At 35.9% G+C, this 24,368-nt stretch overlaps 1 protein-coding gene across 3 annotated transcripts in view; it reads left to right on the top strand.

The window, feature by feature from the left end:
* The window catches only part of LOC111867781 (slowpoke-binding protein), a 274,904-nt gene that overhangs the window by 6,499 nt on the left and 244,037 nt on the right, over positions 1–24,368 (top strand). The window contains exons 4-11 of one of the 3 annotated variants that reach the window (XM_023857928.2): positions 1,506–1,687; positions 3,517–3,623; positions 4,476–4,567; positions 6,321–6,446; positions 10,472–10,545; positions 12,796–12,861; positions 17,952–18,063; positions 23,574–23,674. In XM_023857928.2, coding sequence (XP_023713696.1) covers positions 1,506–1,687; positions 3,517–3,623; positions 4,476–4,567; positions 6,321–6,446; positions 10,472–10,545; positions 12,796–12,861; positions 17,952–18,063; positions 23,574–23,674 — 860 coding nt within the window. Of the gene's footprint in view, positions 1–1,505; positions 1,688–3,516; positions 3,624–4,475; positions 4,568–6,320; positions 6,447–10,471; positions 10,546–12,795; positions 12,862–14,569; positions 15,302–17,951; positions 18,064–23,573; positions 23,675–24,368 lie in introns of those variants that run through there. The other 2 variants (XR_004513370.1, XM_023857930.2) reach the window with 2 other exon arrangements.

Here is a 24,368-nt window from a genome sequence, read left to right as displayed (position 1 = left end):
TAAAACTTATACCTTGTCGGTATGTTGATTTTATACAGAAGCTGGAAATTTGCTTGGTTAACTTAAACATGTCCTAAGAGTTCTAACTCTTTGTCTTCAAATAAATTATGAGAGATTATGTTCTCCCCTTTATGGAATAATTTATGCATGAAAGTTGAGTTTGTTAGGAGACAAAATATTAGGTATCCCTCACTGTTACTTCCTATACCGCCTCCCATCACGTCTTTAACAAATCGTGCTATGACTCCTTGCAGCGTAACCACCTGTTACAGTAATCCTTTTCTAAATTTGGAGTGTTTAAGCAGTTTTATGAAATTCAGAGATAAGATTTTCTTCATATTTTCTGTGTTCAGGGACACAAATATCGACTAATATTATATTGTTTCTTACAATTTGTACCCTTCTGTTAATATTAAATAATATGTTAATGTAATAATGGTTTTGGATTTTATGTGCAAAGCTACTCACAAGAGTGAGAGAGCCCACCGTTAAACGTAATGCAGTCACGCAGGACTTCTGAAATTCTTCAATTTCTTTTAGTTTCCGTACTTCTTGTAATATCCACACGAACAGTGTGAATATCGGCATCCAGTTCAGTCTCTCTGCAAATTAAAATTATAATATTCCAAATTCCTACCTTCAGCGTTGTATAAATTCCAAAGTGGTTCCCTGTGTTCTTCATTTCCTGGTTATATTCACTAGTCTGGAAATTGCCCTGAAATGCTTGAGTGAGAGATATTTCTCGCCGATCGCGCTGCCAACTTGTTGCAGAGTAAGACTGATGGTGCAGCTATTAGTCAAGCGCAACATTCGCGCTAAGTGGAAGTATGCCCCTTTCCTGGTGTCAGTTACTTTACTTTTGAAATCTTTGTCGTCTAGCCCCAGTTTTTGGCACGAAATATTTGTAACTTCTGGAGAGAGGATGTTCCTTATTTTATTAAATTTAACGAAGTGAAATAAGAAAACTTAGTTATAATGTCTATCTCTACGAAATGCCGCCACAAATTATTTCACTGTAACTGACAACCGGGATAGCTCAGTCCGTATAGCGACGGGCTATGGGCTGGACAACCTGGTTCGATTTCATTCAAGAAAAAAGTTTTTCTTTCCTCCACGTCATCCAGTTTGCCTCTGGGACCCACACAGCCTCCTATCCAGTGGATACAGTGGGTCCTTTTCCGGAGAGCAAAGCGGTAAGGACGTGAAGCTGACCACTGAATTCTATCTAGTGCTATGGTGGAACCATACCTCCGCTCCCCCATATATTTTTATGACGTAGTGCTTAATTAATTAATTAAGCACATGGAAAAATTTAAATTTATCCTCACTGTCAGTAAAGTGCGTGAAATACAGNCATTTCGTTACTTATCATTTGTTGCTTCATTTGTCAGCATATGCCAGTATTTTCACTTATTATTTTACACAAATTCCTTCTAAATTTATGCCATGTATTATGTGAAAAACGCAAAAATATTGTGTTCTGAGATACTTCGCTATCTGAACAGAGTCGATGGCAAGAGGACTGGAGGCAGAAGTATGGACAGCGTAGCGCGGGTTTGCCTGTGTCTCAGGTACAGCGGTTAGGACGCCAAATATTGGAGGCCCTTCTGTTCCTGAAAGATCGTGGCTTCCCTCCCTGCAGCCACCTCCACTCCGGTAACATCATACTGCAGAATGGAGTTGCCAGGTAATATACGTGGAGCTTGATTTTAACATTAGACTCCGTAAAAATAAACCCATTCTCCGGGAAGATATTAACACTATTACCAGATGTTTCACAATAAGTGACAGGATCGTTTATTAATCTGCGGTTGATTTAAGAGTTTCAGTACCTCAGCTTATACAGCGTCAATTGCTATGGTAGTACATGAATAGTAAGCTGAAAGGGATTTGGAAGGACACGATTGCACCCTGGATACAGATACCATGTTGGAATATGCCGTGAAGAATAAAACGAAAAAATTTCAGTGAGATTAGAAGATGTTCCTGCCCGGAGTCGAAACGAAATATCTCGCAAATATAGTTCAGAAGCGTTACCGCTTGAGCCAATTTGTTCTACAGGGTAGAATCTCTATGTTCATTGGTCTTCACTGCATTGTAACGTAGGTAGTGGCTTCGGATTCCATCTCGTGAGTTCTTCGGGCCTTTCTCCAGTAGCGAATTGTGCGTCACATGAAGCTTGCGCTTAACTCCATTTTAAGGCAAGGGCCTCGAAGATGTGGAGTTGTACATCCAAGCCCCTATGCTTTTTATAACACTGTGCGTATGCCAAAGGACAACTTTTGCTTTAATTGCATTGTTTGTTGCTTACTCTCATAATTTAGACCTTCCCCTGTAATTCTTCTTTCATAATTCGGTTTTTAGAAGGTAAAAGAGAAGGAGACAGGAAAGCTGAATCGCTATAGCGACGGGCTGAATGGCCGGGGTTCGATTTCTCTCTACTTCGCAGATTTCATGCCGGCTCTGGGGACCACCCAGCCTCCTATCCAATTGGTACCGGGGTTTCTTTTCCTTGAGGTAAAGGGCAGGGGAATGCAGCTGAACATTCTTCATCTGGTGTCGCTGTCAAGAATGGTGGAGCTGTNTATATTACCATTACCATTGTTTTATATAATCAGATAATAATGAATGTTACGAGAAATCTGTGTCATTCAGTCGCCAAAATGGAAAGCAACTCGAGTGAGTGTTATTCCGGTTTCAGGTGCCATAATTCAGGAAGTTAGAACTGGGGCGACTGTGTGATATTGTCAGTGAATTAAACGGGCCTAAAGATATTTCGGCCGGTCACGGTAGCCGAGCGGTCTAAGGCATGTACTGTCTTCGCTCGCTTGGAAACCAGGATCGTTGGTTCGAATCCCACTCAGGGCATGGATCTTTAGTTTTTGTGTGTGTGATTTTCTGTGTTTGTGTACAGGTAGAGGCCTTGCGACGAGCTGATCACCCGCCCAAGGCGTCCAACCGAATGTGTAAGATCTAGAAAAACCGAAGTGAGCAGAGAAGGTCATGGAGGTAGGCCTGGGCCCACTGGGGCTGTAGTGCCAAGAAAAAATAAACATATTTCTGTATATTTCCACCGTTACGCTTTTAGAGTTCCAGCCAGAAAACTGGAAGGGTGGTATCACTTGTAAGACTGGGTGCAGAACTAAGTGTACTGCAGCGAGTATTAAACTTGATCTCAAACAAACGTAGTTCGAGTGCTTGGGCTACATTCATACGACACGGAACAGGGTCCAATGGCTTTCCTGAAGACAGAAATGAACTTAAATATTCCATAAGAGTAAGGAAAATTGCTTGCCTAAATCTTCTCTAGAAGTAATATGCTTCATGAATCTAGTGTTTTGAACAGGAGACGTGAAGAGAAAATTTTCAGCTGAATGGTAGCCAAAGGTCCTCGAATTTAATCCGATCTTTACTTCAGTTTCATTTAGTTAAGCTTTATTTTATGAGGCTGAAAATTACCCGCTATATAAATGTTTATACAGTGGCAGCACTGTCAGGCTCCTTCATTTGCTTCAGGCTGACGGGGTTGGAGAACACGTTACTGGGACACACTTCTCGCATCCACCCAGTAATTTGGAGCCGAGCCAGAACCGAGCCTCCGGCAGTCGACTCTATCTGCTTCGGTAAAATTTCAAAATATTTTTACAACGTATTGTATATTAAACAAACCTGCCACAAAGAAAACCCCATAAATCGATGGAGACTGGCATTCTTTCTCTGAGAAAACATTCTGACGTCATTGGTACGGAAAGTCGTAATAACAAATACACGAAACTAATGCTTTTATGAAGCTTAGTTCTTCTCTGTGTATAATAAAACTCTCAGGTCTAAATTATATCTATAAATTTAATATTCAAATTCTGTATTTTGCGGCGTTTAATAGTTAATAAATTAGTGAAATTGAAAGACTAACAATATAACTTGAAGGGCAACAAATGTTCGTTAAAACCACTACATATTTCGATCTCCTGAGTTCCCATCAGATGATACGTTTCCAGAAACTGTATTACTGATCTGTCTCTATTCTTCTGCCTATCTGAAACTCGTATCCAGTTTCTTAAAAATTTACACTCTTTTCAGATGTTAATATTCTTGACACGTGTTATAAGTACTCTAAGAGAACTGGTATGGTATACGGAAATGTAATATTAATTTATGAAATAATTACTATATAAACGAACGTAAAAAGCAAAAGGTAAATAAGCAGATAATAATGTGTGTGAATTGTGATTATTCTAATTATTCTATTTTTGCATATTGATATACAAGCAACTATTTTACGCACTTCTCCGCATAATCACTAAATTACATACCCAGATAAGAGCTCTTTTAACCAAGGTTTCGGAGTGTTATACGTTCATTCTTGCCTTCTGTAGTAAACCTGGAACACATGAATATGTCGTCCATGAAGTACAGAAGAGAAATATATTCATAATTTATTCAAGTAAAGTAAAATTCTGACATCATCTCCTCAGGACATGTGCTGTTCGAGATGTGCGCTGGCTACGAGTTGTGTACCCCTCAGCCTAGCCAGGGACACCTCCTTGACATCAGGAACTACCCTCAGGTCAGTGTCTCTCAGTCTTTCTCATCAATACATATGCATGATCTTGTCTGAATTATTTTTTACAAAGCGGTTGCACCGATATTTCCGCGCGAAAATAAAACCGATCAAAGAAATATTTAATTCCTGCCTCTCTGGATGAACTATACATAAGCTCCCAAAAACGTTAGTATGTGTATATCTATGAGCAGCTAGAATTACGCACATTATCTATTCTAGTTAAGCCTCTAGTTAAATAACCTACTGTAGGGAACAATTAGGCGCAACTCCTCTCACATTAAACAAGAGTTGTAGTTGCTCAGTCAGCAAGGTTACTGACCATAAGATCTAAGGCCAAAAGCCAGATTTGTAGTCCGGGAAAGCCTCAGAGACCCATCCGACCTCCAATTTGATGGATATGTAAGGTTCTTTACTAGAGCACACGCTCTCTTCTTCCTACTGTGGTACTGGCGAAGTGTGGGCAGGGAATGCTACAGTGCAGTCATATCGGCATGCATTTAGCAAAAGGACGTGGCAGCCACTTGCGTTGGTAAGTAATTTTAACAGCTCTGCGGCTGAGGCAAATTCTATCAATATTGGTGGAACAAGGTTCGAATATGTTGAAGAGTGGTGATGGTGATGGTGAGTGGTAGGGAGGAGTAACCGACCCTGTTACATTTCCGTGTTATTTGGTGTAAGTTCTGCTTAGGCAAAGGGGTGACCTCCCGTTTCTTAGATGTAAACAGTGCTTACAAAATTACTTTCAGCATACGTGTTTCCCATTAGAGCATTTATTAAAAATTGTAGTCCAAAATGGTTCAAATGTGATCATGGGTAAGCACTCGTGTAATTACATTACATCTTAAAATTCTGCAACAAACATGGGAGCAAGCCGTGCCGTCTGACAGGGCCAGGAAGGCGGATGGCGGAGAAGAGAGCACGAACGGGTTTACTTTACTTATTCGGAATCTGCTCACTTATGAAGACGCAGCACGGACACGACTCACATAAAACACGTGTCACGTGACGCTATACACTACTGTGTTACTTCACAGCGTATGTGCCAGTTACGCGGGCAAAAGAAAAATTCACCTCGCCTCTACCTACTGTTGTGTGACGTCACCGCGGATACAAAGAATAAACTGCTGCTGAATTGTTGGTCATGTGTGTTGTGAGCGTTGTCTGGCAGTGGATTCATATGTCACATTATTACGTAGGATTTGATCTCCTTGATACATGATTTTTTCGCTGGTTTCCTGCTCAGCTTATTCTTCGAACTTGAAGACGGAAGCGATATGTTCATCCGAAACGTCGGTTGACTTTCGGCTGACTAAACGGCGGTATATCCTAGAAAATAGTACTATTGAGAAGCTAAGATAGTATTCTTCACAACCTACATTTTATTTATCAGGTACTTTTTGCGAGTTAATAATATGGGCAGAATAATATAAAAAAAATATTTGGAAAGAAAAGCACAAGACACAAAGCTTTTCGTAATATAATTAATTCAATTGCCACATTTCTTCCGTAAATGTATAATTTGACTCTTCTATGTTATAAGAGTCTCGTAGTTGTCCATAATTCCAAAATGTCGCAGTCACTTGTCGTACATTACGCTGAATTACCTCATAGTTTGGCACAGTCGCCATTACTCATTACTTCAAGGCGGCGTTTGTACATAAGTTTTAAGTTGATTTTCTCTAAAATGTGTATCTTTAAAGTAGGTCTTGTCCTTGGAAACCAGTTAACATAGTATATAATGTGATTACATTTGCAGGTGGTGGAGGTACTGGAGTTCATCTTCCAGCACCCAGAACGACGGTTTCCTTCAGTGGAAGAGTTGCTATTATGTGACTTCTTCCGTAACATCGATCTGAGAGAGATGAGAGCCACGCCACTTCCGGTAATAGCAATAATATGAACATATTTCAAGAAAGTTAAATTACTTTACTTCTTCCCTCAAAATGAACTGTTATACATTTATAGTGCTTGGATTTCTTTTAGAACAGTGAAGTATGAACACTCGAGAAATTTATTATTTGGTAATAATATTCTACTGCGATATTTTTATATCTTATTAGGAAACGTGAAATGTTTATCACAACGTTAGACTCAGATTTATCTCGATAAAAGCCCAAAGGATCATAATGCACGTTAAAATATTTGCTGTCGTCAAATAAGTGTCTCGTTCCGTTAAGTTTCATAGATATACTCATCAAAGAAAAGAGGTAAGTTCGAATTATATTGTAAGTATTCATCTGAAGTGCCACATTTAAATTTTTGTATTAATACACAGTTAATTTATGAAATATATTTACATTTTGTATAAATTCGTGTTGGGGTCACGTGGTAGCGTAGTTAGTTTAGGCACTATGCTACAAGCTGGAAGGTCGCGAGTTCAAGTCAAGATGAGGTCACTGGATTTTTTTCAATTTACCTAACCCTTCCAGCTGCACTATGGCCATGAGGTCGACTCAGCCTCTAACAGAAATGAGTACCAGGAATAGTCTTGGAATGTTCTTGGAGGTAAAGGGCGGCCGGCGCGTAAAGCTGACAACCTTGCTGCCATTTATGAGCCGATTGTCTAGAAAATGTGGGAACCTCAACGTCTCACAACCCTATTCATTCATTCATTCATTCATTTATTTATTTATTTGCATTCTCTTAATCCATACAAGGTCAAACCAACCTATGGGATATAGAACCTGTCAAGATACAAATATGATATAAACATAAAATAATGATCTATGAGTCTCCACTGCCTGTTATATAGATACCTTTACTTTTTTTACTTTATAAATTAATATTATGAATTACTTGTACTATTACAAACCAGATACAAAATTCCTATACATGTAAGAAACTGTAGCATTAAACTACATTTTTATTACTATTTTGACTTTTTAGATATTCGTCCATCGATGGGTTGGGTAACTCTTCTTTTGAAACAAATTTTATTCATTTCTGTGCTGCAGAAATACACATTCCAATTTTTTCAGTCATTCATCATGGTCATTCGAATTCCCAGTTTTGGTAATACCTGACATCAAGTGACTAGTGTGAGAAACTGCAGACATCTGTCGCAATCGATCATTGTTGGTGTAACAATCTATTAAATATCAATTTTTCTCGAAACAGTAATACTTTTGTGTAGACATGGTGAATGTACTGTACAATGTAAATACTGCTGAGGAGGAAGGCCTGGCATCCCCCCCTCCAACCAAATATTTGCTAAAAAGTAAAAAGGTAAAGTTGTTCCTCTGCTTAACTAAGCATTGGGCCTGGCAATGATAGGAGGGATACAAATACAGACTCGCAGGCTCGTGAGGAGGATTTATAAAGTATGCCACTGAAATGAACTCAGATGCAATGATATGCATCCCAAGCTTCATAAGATTGGTTCAGGCATTCAAAACTTTACAGAGGATACAGAGACATGCTCACACTCAGATAGGATAAAAATGGCTTAATCCTACTTTCATTTTCTCAAAAGAAGGAAAGTAGGCTAAAAAGTAAAAAACGGGAAATTAAATAAATAAAATTCAGAAATAAGAGCAATTCAAGTGCCTGAATTGTATGGACAGACTGGTAAAAAAGGATCAGCAAAACTCTATGTATGCAAATCGATGTAAGCAATGAAAGGTTGAACAAGGGTAATGCAGAAGGAGAGGAAGGGGAACATCTTTCATTTTGATGGATTAAATGTTGATAAAAGAAAGGAATGTTGAAATGAATATTGTTACAAAGGAACTGAAAAGAGAGTTATATTTTCTTCCTGACATTGCAAGACAGATGTTACTGCTAATTGTTGCAGAACCAGATATGTTTGCCACACAGCAAAATAAATTATGTGGCGCAACCAACTGATAAACACTGAGCTGATATTAGTATAGAAGAAATGAGGGGTTGGAATTTCCTTTGATTTTGATTATTCTAGTTGTAACCAATGTGGTCCCAAAACTTGAAAATTATTTCAGTTAAGATGGAGCAGTTTGGATTATTTTTCTAGCACAGGTTGAAATACCCAAGAGCTTTAAAGAGAACTGAAACAATTTGATGACCAATCCCACATGATGAGAGCCACAGACCACAATAAATCCATCACTTGAATTCACAAGTCACAGAAAGTCAAAATATACAAATGCTTGATTTATATCTACAGACTGCCATACACTATTGTAAGCAGTGAAAATAGTTTATAAAGTATGGTGTCAGAAGACTGAGTACTTTGTCAAATTTGACATGTATTCAAAGAAAATTTCTTGCACTTGCTTCCTGGGTTATTGCACTAGGGAATGGGTGATACTGCACCTTGCAGTGGAGCTGAAACATATTTGACAATTCAAATTTTGTCACCCCCACAAATACGGTAGAATGATTTTTGATGACAGGATCTATTTTACTGGCTCTGTGAGAAGCCACCAGAAAAATCTCCCACCTTTACGAAAAAGAAAAGTGTATTGGAAATAATCCAGTTGTCATAAATTAGAACATGTTGACACCGTGAAATTCGTTTATATGAAATGTCTAACACTCATAACAACAATGCAGTCCAAAAAGAAGACAATAGCAGTATGCAAGGATTTGAACAATATAACATTGTACAACTATTTAGTTATCTGTTTCATAAATACAATTCCTTGATGTTCTAAACCTTCAAGGTTATTACGGTTTTCTGTACCTTCCTTCAGAGAAAAGGCTCCAAATACATCTTCGCTACTTTTACATATTTATTAGAATTATTACTGTATTTAAAAATATCATGTAGGTTACGGTGGCATATGAAGGGTGCCATTATCACTCAGATTATGGCCTAACACTCTGAATTATTTAAAGGTTAATTGTAATAGTTTTTATTTTACATTACTTCTGGACTACAAGGAACAAAATATTGTGCTCAATATATATGATATATTTAGAGAAATATGCCATGGATTTAGATTAATTAAAATCAGTATCTGTATTACAAATCTTATTTCCAGAATTACTTACATTCAATTCCTGATATTTTATTCACAGATTACACATATGCTCCACTCTGGTATGAGAAAATCAAAAGTGTCACATCTCATTACTGATAAAGACACATATGAAGCTGTTGTCTGATTCTTACATTGTTTACTGGTTACTGTTTACTATTTGATACTAGTTCTTCACTGAAATGTAATTCTATTTTTAGATTTATATGCTTATGCCACATTCGATCAATTATAGTAATTTTTATCATGTTGTGATATATTGTTAATAACATTTGGTAGAAATCACTTTATGAAAGTCTAAAATTTTTAAATTTACATCAGGGTGAATGTAAATATTAAGCAATTGCTGTTCAAAAGTGTCAGTTCATTTGTTTTTGTAGTTGTTAAATTAATTTGCATGTAGGAAACTAAAGGTATAACAAAATTTTTATAAAATTCTGTTCATAAATCAGTTTTAAAAATTGTTATAGGAGCTCAAATATTTTAGAAATATGGTGACTTGAAGATATAACAACATTTTTAGAAAATTTTAGAAAATCAAACTTCACTTTTCACCCATCTCTCTTAATTTTGTCTCACCTTAGCCTCATTTCTGTTCTGTTACTCTTCATGTGTTATGTTGATATGAATGGATTGCTAAAATTTATTTCATTTGTTACTTCAATTCTATATTATTGACATGTTGTGTGGTATTACTATTTCTGGCTGCTGTAACATTAAGAATAAAAGGAATACTGAAGGCATACATGCAAAGGTTTTTAAGAGAGAGTGAAGGACTCTTTCTTTATTTTCAAATTGAATTATAAAATGTTTATAGCCACTAGAGTGATACTTTGTTGAGAAGTATATTGTGAGCTCCGATAGGGTACAAAATTAATTTAACAGATGAGTAACTTGTAGACGGGTATGAAGTAATTATAAATAACAGATATTTTTGTCTATTTTCCAGCAAGCATTCCAAACACGTCTAACAACTTCAACAATGAGTCTACTAAATGAAGTAAAGCAACAACAATGTGGAAGGTATAAATTAACTTCAAATGTTCTCAAAATGAAAGGGTTAAAAACATCAACTATATCCAAGAACTCATTCTGAGACTTACGTTTGTTCAGGTCATCATTAGATCCTCCAGCAGCCATCTCTCTATGATAGTTATTTTGCAGTGCTATACTGAGGCAATTACTTACATCATAAATAAAAGTTGTGACCAAGTACATATCAATTTCTTAAGTTAACAACTATGAGTAAAAACAGCTGAAACTCCACTGCATGATAGTGGAACCAGTTTGTGTAGCTTTATCCCAAACTTGTTTATTTATTCATCAATGAATATTTATGATACACAGAAACAACCTGTTCTTATTTCTTGACAATTCTAAGTCACCTGATTTCAATGTTTGAAATTAAATTTTCTTATAAATATTTTCAGAAAAGGGCAAATACTTTGCAAGACCTGTGCAATAATAAGTATACATGAGTATTAATATAGACTTCAAGAGTATGTATCTCGATGGGAATCCAACAAGTTTTCAGCATTAAAGTAATGTTAATATATGCCCTCACATTCAGTGCACAAATTCAGTAATAGAGCCTTTAATTTTACATATTTCAGAGGATGAATCACTGTTATTATTTAAATTATATATTTGTAAATTATTATTTACATTACAGTTGTCACATTGTTCGAGGTGTGTACAAAATTGACTTCTCGAACACCATTACTGCAGTTCGAATCCCTTTTGGGAAATTGAAAAAAGCACATGTTCCTCTGTTGTCTTTCGTTATCCTGTGTTGACAGGAGCCCGGTAAAACTTGTAGAATCTTTAGAAGTTCGTTATAATAACAAATCTGAGAAACTTATCCATGGAAGCTCAAGAAAAAGGAAGAGATTTTCCTTTAATTTGCACTAGTTGTTTTATACCATTTGTGCTTACAGTTCCTACTTCTGAAGAAATACTGGCCACATTCCAAAGCTCTTTGCCAGACCATCTATCAATGTGCTTTCAGTCATGGCCACCAGAATGAGAAAATTATGTAATTCAAAAAGTAGAATGATTAGTTTTCACAATAATGAATGAAGCCTCTTGGTTAAGTGAGAAGAAAATTATAAACTGCTGGTAATGTGGCTCATATTTGAATATGGGTTGCTGTTGAGCCATAATTACTGGACAATTCAACATAAAAAATCTTCCGTTATTTGTACTTTTGAAAGGACAAAGTCTGTTTGTGTTTTATTTTCTTACAGCCAATACAGTTGTGTTTTTCTTATGCAACTTCCAATATACTGAAGACAGGAATAGTTTTATGACACAATTTGCTATTTTATTAATTATTTTTATGTATATTTCGGTAGGTCTTTTGTCTTATGTGCTTCGGGTTCATGTTTATATTTGTAAGCGGGCAGATGTGAATTGTAAATAATCCAAATGACTGAAAAACGATAATTTATTTTTGTAACTGTGTAATACTTTTTATATTTTATTTGCAGTGGTGTAATGAAAAATTGAAAGTGTTCAGAATATTTTAATTCTTTATTATGAATTTTTAATGTTAGGTCACAACACAGTGCTATGCTGCATTTTGTGTTTATATCCAGCAGTCAGCATGCAAAAATTTTCACCCTGCAAAAGAAAAAAGTAATATCATGAATCATTCCTTATTGCTGTATTCATATTAATTATTCCTCTTCGTGGGTATCATCATATGTAATTTTTAAGTATATAAAAATACTCATTCCGCCTTTATCTTTCAGTACTGGTGGTATAGTAATTTGTGTTTGAAATCTAATCCACAAGTCTAATTGCATTGACTGGATTCTTTAAAATCTAATACTCATATTATTTGCTTAGTAACAATTAGACAAACAGAGAGTATGAGAAAGGACTTAAATGTAGGTAGAGAAAATGATGGTTACAGGGTGAACTGAATTGAACCCCTTAGAATAGGGGTGTAAAAAGTATTGGTNTTTTTTTTTTTTTTTTTTGTGAATATGGTCATGTTCCATAAAAGACAAGGAATATTTTGACTGATGGAACACTATTGGCTCCTCAAACAAGAATTTGCATCATTGACTGCATTAATTATTTATCTGAGGGTTCTTGCAAATAAAATACATTTATTGTATTAAAATATTTACACATATTTACATACTTAGTTAATGGATTTTGTTTGGTAGTATATCTTGTGGTTTGAGTCTTGAAGTGAATAATTTCCATTACCACTAGCCCGGAAACATCCACAAGAGTATATAATATTGTGATTATATGTTACAGGGGACAAAGAACACACTCTACCTCTTCTGCTACAGAAACTACTTCTCCAGACATGGGGAAACGTAGGTAAGTGCTTGGAGTGTGATATCACGGGGTAACATCTTGCAATGTAAATAGTATATTCCAAATGCTTCCTCACAGTTACTTTATACAGATAATTATATGTGAATTTAAAAACTGAATTATTATTGTTCACCCTATAGTGATATTTATACTGTGCCTGTAGCACGGTAACAGAATTTTTTTGATATGAACTAAATTAATACCAGGCATTAATTCTAAATTGTACAAAGCACTGAGAATGAAAGTTAGGATTCTATTATTTAAATCAATTTAATAGCAGCTTCCTAACTTATCTCTCTCTCTGCAAAAGTAATTTACTAATATAATTCATAAATTGAAAGATAGACTGCTAATTTGACTCCATAACAGTCATTAATATCATGAAAGGAATAAAATATACGTTTTTTTGTGGGTAACATTAAATTATCTCTCAACTTCTTAATTTATTTGACGTTCTTCAAGACAAAACCAACAAATTTTAATGGGACTCATAATATTCACAATGTTGGCTCAATATACATACATGAACAATCTAAGAGAATTACATTTTCAGCAATTTCTTTTCCCTTTGTGTCTAAATTATATAAGTTACCCAGAAATCTTCATATGCGTTGTACACAGAAATGTGTTTGTTACAATGAAAACTCTGGGTAAATCCCTGTTATTAAAAATTTAATATCTTTACCCTGAGTCTCAAATAGAATCTTTCATTTTGGTAAATGAAATGAATGCATCAAAATGTGTAATTTTCACTGAGTTCTGACAGTATATTAGTGCTAATGAAGATATGGTACCTAGCACTCTGCTTTGTCTTTTGCTGAAGCATGCTTGTATGTAAATTTGATGCACTGTACATTTATTGTTGTCCATACATGTGAAGTCACAAAGTCCTGGGCCACTTTATAACCACATTTAAAACAGTCCTGTCACATTATCTTGCAGATGAATGTTAATAAGTTCAAGTCTGTTACTGAATTTGGAAGTCAGGATAATCTGCCACTGACGATGCAGATGTCTCTTTCAAAACCATGAACAGTCCTGTCAACTTCGCACATCTGCTGTTTGATATAACTAGAATCACTTTAAATTATTTTCGGATATTTGAATGGACTTTCTAACTCATTTCCTGGCAGCAATATGATACTTGATTGCTGTGAGGATAAACTACTTTTACTCATTAAAATAACGATATATAACTACAATTCTGCAATGAACAGTATGTAGATAATTATCCACGTTCATGAGAAATCTGCAGGATTTTACCTTGAATTAAAGTGATTTAGATAGCAATGTGAGATCTTGTCTATGAGTAAATTTATTTTACAAAATAATATTTCCTAATTTTAGCTTAATAATTAATTGTCGTCATGAGTTCTGTAGCAAAATTTATTTTAAATGGAAATGACTGGCCATAACAAATTTATTATGAGTTATTTACACAGTTTCCAGTCAACCTGTTCACAGTTCAGTACAGCCAGATTCTAGGGATATCTGCAAATTGATGTTTTGTACATAATTGTTTGTATTTTAAATAGCAGACTGAATCACTTATTCCAAATTCTGCTGCAATTCTCTTATAAGAAAGTAAGTGGTACTTGAAAGTGGTCCAAGGCTAGTCTACCTATGTGTCTACATCATCAATATTTCAAAAGTGGAATCTTTTATAAATACAACCAATACAGTGATCGGTTGTTGAATATCTTCTTTCCAGATTCAGCCCAGATTCATCTAGCCTCCAGGTAGACTACATTTGCTCTAGTAGCTTGAATGGAAGTTGTCAAGTAGAACCTCACAATCTAGAGGAGAGGAAAATAAGAAACTTTCGCTACTTTTGTGAAACTGAAGTGTGAAATTGGATATACATATACAGTAATTATATTCATATAATATGCTTTTAAATAGAAGTTCCAAATTAATAAAGTGATTTTAAGTTTCTGCTCATTCAGCATGTACCTACTGACAACTATTTTCAGTGTCTGAAAACTCAAACAGTAATCAAGTGATCTAATGTACCAATGTTGACTGCAGTTAAATTGTGCTTCACATGAAGAGATAGGAAAAATGTGTTCATATTTTTAGTGTAGATTTTGTCTAAAAGTCACAATAATATTAAACAAATTTCCAAAGTTGTCAGACATAACTGATTTTTTAAACATTTGCACTAGAAGAAAAAGTGGTTAATTTGGAAATTTATTATTGGACCATAACCGAATCTGTCAAGCAAATAATTGGTTTCTACATTCTTGTTATTTTATGGGCACAGAATTCACAAATTAGTAATTCTTACATATTTTATAAAAAATGTGAATGTCTATATTCAATATTTATTTGCATTTGTATATTGTTGGAATGTGTGCAATGTTTACATGCTGATTTGTACTCTACATTAACACCGCACCTTGTATCATACATACAAAATAATAAATTTCAAAGCAAAACCCTACTTTGTGTCCCTTGCTTTTTGACTGCACTGCTTATGTTGTTAATATAAGCTTCATTCTACCTGCTTCTGAGAAGTACTGTAATTGGTTAACTGTGTGTTTCTTATTATGTTTCATGTGCATGTCTTTTTTTCTCCTTCTCTTTGCATCATGCAGACACTATACTGAAGACTATGCTGTATGTCTTAAGGTAAACACCAATATATTCCTTCTATCTTCACATGCACGCCCTATTTCATTTAGTAATTTCAAAATTTACCTGGTAAAAGATGTTGCATTGTTCTGTGAGCATACAAATATCTCTGGACTTGGGGAAAATTAAACCCTGATATTTTCTCAAATTTATATTATTTGTTCTTTTTTTGTCTGAGTTATTTGCCGAGGGTTCTCCTATCCATAATAATGCATGATTCACCATCTTTAGAGGCATCTTTTGTCCATTTTTTCCCCTTAAGTTTTTATATGCAAGTGAGATGCTTAGAAATCTATTTGAGAGAATAAATAATATAAATAGACTGCATATCTTTTTTCTTATTAGTTTTATTTTATTTTATAATAAATTGTTGCTGAATATGGCTCCTTCATGAGAATTGCTACGTTTGTATGCAGCAATTCCAGAGAAAACTATATTAGAAGCACATTAGTTTTCATAATGCATGATTATCAGTACACACAAGATGAGCAGATACGTGCTTTGGAAGAACACTCATATTCTTAGTAACTGAATTAATCTTCAGGGCCCTTGTGAATTCCACCCTCAGAGTAATTTTGTGTTTTTATTACTCTTTATGTCTTTTGACTTGGACCAAGAGACATTATTAATTATTTCTTATTCACAGGTAAAAGTAACCGAGTAACAAAATATTTATAACATTTCACATATATTATTTCTACCTTTCTTCCTAAAATCTGTTTCCCCCTGTTTAAGGAAACACATTTTATTAACACAAATAAGTAATATAATAACAGAAGTTATTCCATTTTAAATTAATGCTATTAAAATTAATAGAAATTTTTAATTTTTTACCAAGTTCTGTACATATTTATTCATATCACTTCTTAACAGCTCACATTCTTTCGAACTGTGCAGTGATGTGATGTTTAGTACTTTTATCTGAGGAGTATATTTTGTTTATCTTTTAGTCCTGTACTCCTCTTGTCACTGAAGTGCTGTGTGTATGTTCATTGTGCTAGGATAACATTTAAAATGGACCTTCCACACAAATAAAAGTTGAATGTTAAAAATGCTGATTCCTAATTATAACATAGAGATTACATTTATTTCTTGATGCATTTTATTGTATTAATATTGTGGGTGTATAAGCATGACTTTGTGCATATGTTAAAAATACCTTTTTCTTAAGCATTTTGTCTGAGGCTGTTGAAGTCATTTTGATGTCTGCAATTGTCCATTGGAAGCAGTGTGTGTAAATTTAAAATTGATTTCTTACCTGCTGGTTTGAGACTTTCCAGAAGTAATTCTGTCTGAAACTTAAACATTATCAACACTGAAATCTGATAGAGTTTAATATAGAAGATCTTGAAAAAATTTTCTATCCTTACACCATATAACCCATAACTGGACATCATTAATACTTAGAGTTTTCTGAGAATATGGTGCAGAATATAATTACTTATCCAGTGAAATTTCAGAGCAATGTAATATCTGCAAGTGAAAGTGAAGGTAATACAAATTTTAGCACTTAATACTGCAAGGAGCTAAATCTGCCTAATTAGGAAACTGTGTAAAATAAAATGAAGACTTGAATAATCTAGGAAACAAAACTCTTCTCATGTTATTTTCTAAATGCAAGTCGCCTTCCTTGTATATTTTCTTTTAATATCTTACGACGTAGCCTGTCCTAAGAATGTGTCTCATTTACAGTTCACATGCTAAATGAACACTATTTTAACGAAGTTATGCCCATATATGGAACCTTTACTTAAAAATAATTTAGGGTTTGTATTTGTTTGTCTAACATTAAAGATATTTCGAATATACTTTTGTGTTTATTTACTACGTACATTCACAGTTTAATGAAGAGAGCGTAAAAACTTAATTCAGAATCATCCTTTTTATTTAAAATTATAGCTGTCTGTAATTTAAATTCTGTACATTCTTTCACAAAATGTTGACTCATTAGACTATTAAAAGAAATTAATATTGTAATATGCCAGCTTAAAAGTATTTAATTATTAGGAGATGTAATTAACTCTTTATGCAATATGCTGCTTTCAAGGTATTCGCTTTATAGACGCCTATAATTATATTTTGTTACCACTATTTGTAATTTTCTTTTATTTATATTATATGTTAGCTTTTGCATTTGGGTTTGATTCGATGGATTCTCTTCGGTTATGACGTCCGTATAGAAATACATTCCTTTGTCAACTCAAATCATTCTTCCAAGTTAGGTTCCACGTAATCTTACAATTGTCGCTGTTTACCGTGGTAATACAGCTATCCTACGACAGTGCAATATAATACACGTACTATTCAGCGACATTCTCTGCTAACCTGAACACGTTGACAAAATCAATTCAGCACAGGATTAGATTTTTGAGACTGAACATACTGTTAAGTCTACTTAAAGTAAATTTACTGGAAAGGACTAAGTGTACCGTCATTGAAGACTGTCTTATTCGCTACAGAAATAGCTGCAGCGGAGATGATGATGACGCTGGAGGCAGTAGTGGCGCCTGGCGTCGGGACGAGGACTCAACAGAAGTTCAAGGCACCGAATGTGAACCCTCTTCAATTAAGGTAGGGCATTTATTTTGTCATATGCGGTGGCCAGGGATTATTTTTGGTTCAATATGATTATCTTGAAACTGTAAGGGAAAAGGTAACATATACCTATGTTGGAAAGATGATTAATCAGGGGTTAAGTGACACAGAAGAAGACGCGTTCGTTCCCAGTCGCACGCTATATTTCCGAAATTCGTCGGATAAAGATGAAGGTGCTTCAGTAAGAAAATATCCTATACAAATATTATACATATTGTTTTATGTATACGTAATATGTACCGTGTTCCTGGAATTGGCTCTACTTACTTCTTCAGGTCAAAGGTTTTCGTGGTTCAGATTTACCATTTCTTCTAAAATTTTGACTTAATTTCTCTTATAGTGGTTGGTATACTGTCTCGTAGACTTAGTCGTGTTTTTTTGGATTCCGCTTTTGCGGTAGAATGTGGAAGGGAACACTGTGGCTTATTTTACAACACAACATCTATCCGAAATTTCCAGAGGGTACTGAACATAATCACTGAAGTCATCAGCACGATCTCTCTCCGAATCCATAATCTAACCTGGAACCTCCTGAATAAGGAAAGAGGGTGACCTCATCTACGATTTAAGGTTCTCACAGTAACGGTTCTCTAACTTCGTCTAGGTCGCCGAAAGTCAATGGGTTTCGGACTAACATGTTGGCTTCTCCTTCAGGGTTCCAGAAAAGGCAAGGAAGCTCTGCTGCATGCTTCTTGCTGGTTTCCTTGCCAAGCTTACTCTTGAATTCTGAGGATGGAGGCGTTATGTTCCTCCGAAACGTCGGTTTGCTTTCAACCGACAACAAGATGCTATATTCTGGAATGTAGAACTCATTATAACCACCGCTGAGGGAGCCTTACACCATACATAACGTCATCATCATCATCTTGATAAGCTAAGTTTTTCATGATGAGTTTTACACCGCTGGATTTTTTACACGACTCCAAATTTCGCCGTGCCTAAAACAGCAGTGATGCATTTGAAAAGGATTTAGCTTAAGAAAAAGTTCGTTTGTTCTTTCAGTTATTATTCTAATGGCTCCGCTCTGACTGTGCTTTGAAGGTCGTTATGCGAAATCTGGAAAAGTAATTAGAAAGCAGAGAAGTTGGAAATGTTTCTTTTCCAGAAGATCTGCGGTAGTTACTTCATGACCGCTAACATTAAATGATGTATTCTGTATCTTCTTATTATTATTATTATTATTATTAGAGGGGGTGGGTTTCCCCATGCACTTAGACGAGTTATTGGTCCATTGTGCGTTCCCCTTTAATTTCTACTTTCCCCATACCCTACCGGTACCCATCTACCAGAGGCGTTGGAAACTACTTGGGCGGGAAATTGTTGCCTAATTTTGCTCAGAGGTCTCCTAGAGCCATGAGGATCTTTTACGTGCCGTAAATCTACGACACGGGACTCACGGCTTAAAGTCCCTACCGGAGGACTTGTTCCCTGAATATTTCCGCCCTTAAAAATTCCACAACCTACGCCGGGTTTGAACCCGCGTACCTTGAGTCATGAGGTGGGAACGTTACCCCTAGACTACGGAGGCCGCTGTTTTGTAGCTTCCGAAACGGGCTCTCAATAGACCATAGCCCTGAGTGTAAATGTCTTCCCCAGAGGAGACACTCTGTTATTAAAATAGATTGCCTTCTGGGAATGAGGTTGAATATAATGCATTAAAATCGAAGGTGTCGGAGAGAATTGACTCAGGCTGCGAGCGGTATTTCGTAATTAGTTTACGGATGATTAGTTCCTGTCAGGTGTACTCAGTGCGCATTGGGTGCCTGAAAATGAGGGTTAATTCAAGATACTGACGAACTTTCAGCAATTACAATACAGAAAGCGGGATTGGAGGGGGCATTTGGGTATTGATTACCATGCGCAAGGAAAGGCAGAACATCAGTGGGAAGAGAGCGAGAAGGCAACGTGTGTCGTTAAGCATGTACTTATATATTTTATATTTAGGAAGAAAAGTCAGAGGAAATTTCATTGGGCCAGGCAGCATATCAGGTTTAAGTAGTNCATATTTATACAATATTAGCTTTACCCGGAGTAATATCCGTCTTTCTGACAAATCTTGTAATTTTTTTAAAGAAACATCAATACATTTTATTTATTGATCCATACTATATTTAATATTTAATTTAATGTTTTGTATTCCTTTATGTAAATCAGCAAGTGGTTTAAATTATCACTAAATCCTGTCCAACCGTTTTATTTTTGGCCGTGAACTCATGACCTGGTTGGTTTTCAAGTCGTTTTCTTGTTGCTTAAGCAGAATGGGAAAAAATTATCTGACCGTACCCTGGCTTATTTGCCCCGTTTGGACATAGCGGGTGAAGAAAAATGGTAAGTGTGGCCGTGCATCCAAAAGCAATATGGACCATTTCGAGATTTTGCTTTAATCTCCGCACCCACTGATATGAACACCACTGCTGACTTGTACCCTGTGCATGTTCTGTGTACTTATTTACTTCATTTGTATCCCCCGCTAAGGAGCTTTCTTAATTGAGCCGTCAAGTGATGCCTCTAGAGGCGTTCCTGCTAAGTCCCTGCAACTGGCTAGGGGCAGAAACATACCTGAGAGTTTTATGTACATATTATGACATCTCCGTTCAAAGCCAGAATTGCAGAACCAGAGAAGGCATCCGTTGCTAGGTAATGGCTTTGTAAACACGTTTCCATGGTTACTAAATAACGTGATCGCAGCAACAGATACACGTCCAACAATGGGGGAACTGGTGGAGACGGTGTTGTCTCTTGGCTCCATGTCGAGACTATATACAGAGAACCGAAATCGGATGTCAGACGAGAGAGACGAGTTTTGCGTCGGAAGGGAGTGCTAGCCAGCGATAGTGAATGTAGCCAGTGGTGTCCACACGCGGTTAGGAGTCTATGGCCAATAGTTGCGACCATGAGGAGCTATAAGATAGCCGGTGTCTGATAAGGACATGGATATGGAAGCTGAGGAATCTACGACGTTATGAGCCGTTACCAAGCAACGACTGGTTAAGACACATCAGACTGAGAAGTCTTAGTGCGTACTGTAGAAAATTACAGAGTTTGTGATAATAAATCCAGTTACCAGTCCAAACCCCGTGTCTACTCATTAAATACATGGAAATATTTTTGGTATAAGCTAACTCAATGGATAAGATTCCTTGAGAAGCTTAGGTGGTCAATAAATAAAGGAGAAGTATCCCGTCCGCATCTCCACAAATTGTTTCTTTATGAACAAGTTTAGTCGTATCCTCCCATCTAGGCCTATGTCTATCAACTTACCTCAGCCGAATAGTGTGGTCTACAGAACAGTCCAGGTGCCGCTCGATTCGAACCTCGGTCGGGACATCAGCTGTCTTGGCTTAGATATTCCGTGGCTCCGAGTCCCTCCTTATTACCTCTGGGGTAATTGCTGGATTAGGCTGCTGCCTCATCTTTCTGAATCCCTTCCAAATAACCAGTTATCAATCATTCTTCTATCTGATTCTATACAGTTTAAATACAAAGAACATCATTACATAACCCACCAGAAAGAGAAGAGAGTCTCTACTCTTACGGCTTTTCGACTACAGCTTTGTATAGATTTCCTACTCCTCTGGTACTTCTTTCTCCGTCTATTTCTTATCATCCTCTTTAATTTGACCATTCTAATGATATCTGGTGGTAGTTTTCTCCAACCTCTTGCCACTTCCTTCTTCTTAGGACCAAATATTCCCAGCATCCTCTTCAAAATGCACGTGATGTGACTCCTTCCTTGATGTAAGAGACCAAGTGTCATATACATACGAAACAATAAATAAAATTAAAGTTTTGTGTATTTTAATATTTACGTTTCCAGATTGCAAAGAGAAAGGCGAAAGTTTCTTAACTTAATTGTGACAAACATGCCTGGAATTTACTCTGTTCTAAGTTTTGTCATGAAGGTCAGTTTTATTTATTAATGTCGTTCCTAAATATTTTTAACTTTGGTTAGATGACTTTATGCTGTGAAGTTACATTGGATACTTGTCTCATTTAATCGGTAATTTTCAAATGGTTTGTGGTGTTAGGAATGGATTTCAATAACTTTGTGATATTAGAAAATCTATGACTAAGAATTCAATATTTCTTATCTTTTTTTGTGTCCTAATCTGAGCTGTACTGAATTAAGGCAATTTTCAGAAATTTTGTGGCTGCAATGTTGGTATTAGTGAGGCAGGGAGTAGGGAATCATGATATATACCGTTGATATTCCTTCAAATGCCATGATGTTCTTATCAGGTTTCATGAAGGTCGGTACAGGCGTTCAAGCAATATTAAGGTCTTGCCTCAGCAATTAGGATGGCTGTCATATTGGCATTATTAATGGAAGGTATTTACAAAGTGTGTCATTGGAATGGTCTCAGGTGTTGAATTACGATCGGTTCAGACATTTAAGTAACATTACGGTTATTATCGTAATAATTTCAGAGGCTACAGAACAAAGAGACTTATAGATTATGCACTTGAGATGGCTTCATGTGGTACGATATACGTACCAAGTTTCATAAAGAGTGATGCAGGGTTTAAAGCAATATTAAGATTTGGCTCAGAAATCTGAGAGGCTATAATTATGGTATTACTGAAGGAGGGATTTATGAATTACATCGTTGAGATGAGGTCAGGTGTCATGAAATAGATACCAAGTTCCGTAAAGATTGGTTTAGGCATTCAGAAGATAACAGGGGAGGATTCACATATACACGTACTATGTAGAAACATAGACTGCAAGATGATCTCATAAGTCTACTTTTATTTTTCAAAATAAGGAATGTAAACTAAAATAACAATAAATTAAAGAGTAATAATTATTAATATAATTTTCATTTCATGCATCCTGTTGTGTTATAATATACAATTTCTCTATTAAAACCGTCACAACACAACTATATCAAGATCAGTGCCAAGTTTGGCTCTGCTACATGTTTCGGCTATTAATAGCCATCATCAGGCAAATGCACGGTTAACGTATATACACCACTAAACCGCAGTACTAGTAAAATTGGATACAATAATATTAATTACATAAAATACTTGACGTAAAAACACAATAAATTAGATTATATAAAACAAAAGTTATAGTATAAGACAAGAATAAAATTCTTCGATTGATGCTTTACATCATCGAGTCAGTCGTTGGATTTTGTGATTTTGTTGTTTTCCCACGGACAAATTGGAGTATTCTATATTTTTTATGTATATAAAAATGTATTGGAGGCTCATGACGTAGATGTAGTAATATTAACGTTAATTATTTAGTCGATACCTCATCTTACAAAGTACTGTCCGTTCTGTAGGGAATGTAAACAATAATAATGATTTCCGTAGTTCCTGTACTACGAGTGAAGTCCTTTTGAAGAGCGAGAAACATATAAGAAGGAAGTTCTGATAAGACCGCGCCAGCTGACAAAGCGGCTGCATAGAACTAACGCTCTTCCTTTGTTCTGCAGCAGAATGATGAGACAAAGATAATTTTGTTTTGCCCGCAGCCCGACGTGTGGTGGTTGTCTGCCCCTCAGGAGCACCGCGACCTCAGTCTGCACCTTCAGGACGACAGCCCTGTATCCATGGAAACAAGATGTCTCCTCAGGTAGCTGCTGAAACAAGAGCGTCCTACATCTCTTTTAAACCGAGCCACACATTTCGTTATTCTTTATACTACATGTTAAATTTGACGCTCGTAAAGTTGAATGTATAAATAGTTGAAGTACTACTGTATATCTCTAGTGGTAATTTCTCCCTAGATACATATATTACGTGGTAGAGTCATTAAGTTCGTGGAATGTGGTTTTATTGCTTCATAATACAAGGTATTCACATACACTTACCCAGATCCACATCGGCCCTCAAAATAGTTGCCATTGGCCGTTATGCAAGTCTGCCAACGTTGATATAGCTGCCGAAAACATTGCTGAAACATATTGGCAGGAAATTCCCGTACGAGCGCTTTGTGGCCATTCCACGAACTTATTGACTGTGGTAGTATTACGTGTATTTTCAACAGAATAGCCACACCATGTCACCGATTGAGTATAACAAGGGAATATGGAATTGAAAATATGACCATTTACTCATGTCATTATGCATTCGTCCCCCATGTACTTAATTGAGCTGTAGTGAAATGTATGATCACGGTATAAATTGGCTTATTCTTTGCATTTCCACTGAGATAGCATAACAGTTGTTACCTGGTAGTGGCGACAATCTTCGGACTAAAAAGGAGTTCACGGAAAGTGAGTGAAATTCTTCAACTTGATATGCAGAGAAAATTATTATAATTTCTA

This window comes from Cryptotermes secundus, unplaced genomic scaffold, assembly GCF_002891405.2.
Source record: "Cryptotermes secundus unplaced genomic scaffold, Csec_1.0 scaffold116, whole genome shotgun sequence".
Classification (NCBI taxonomy): Eukaryota; Metazoa; Arthropoda; class Insecta; order Blattodea; family Kalotermitidae; genus Cryptotermes; species Cryptotermes secundus.
Note: the sequence above shows the minus strand (reverse complement) of the source record. Positions and strands in the feature narration are given on the sequence as shown.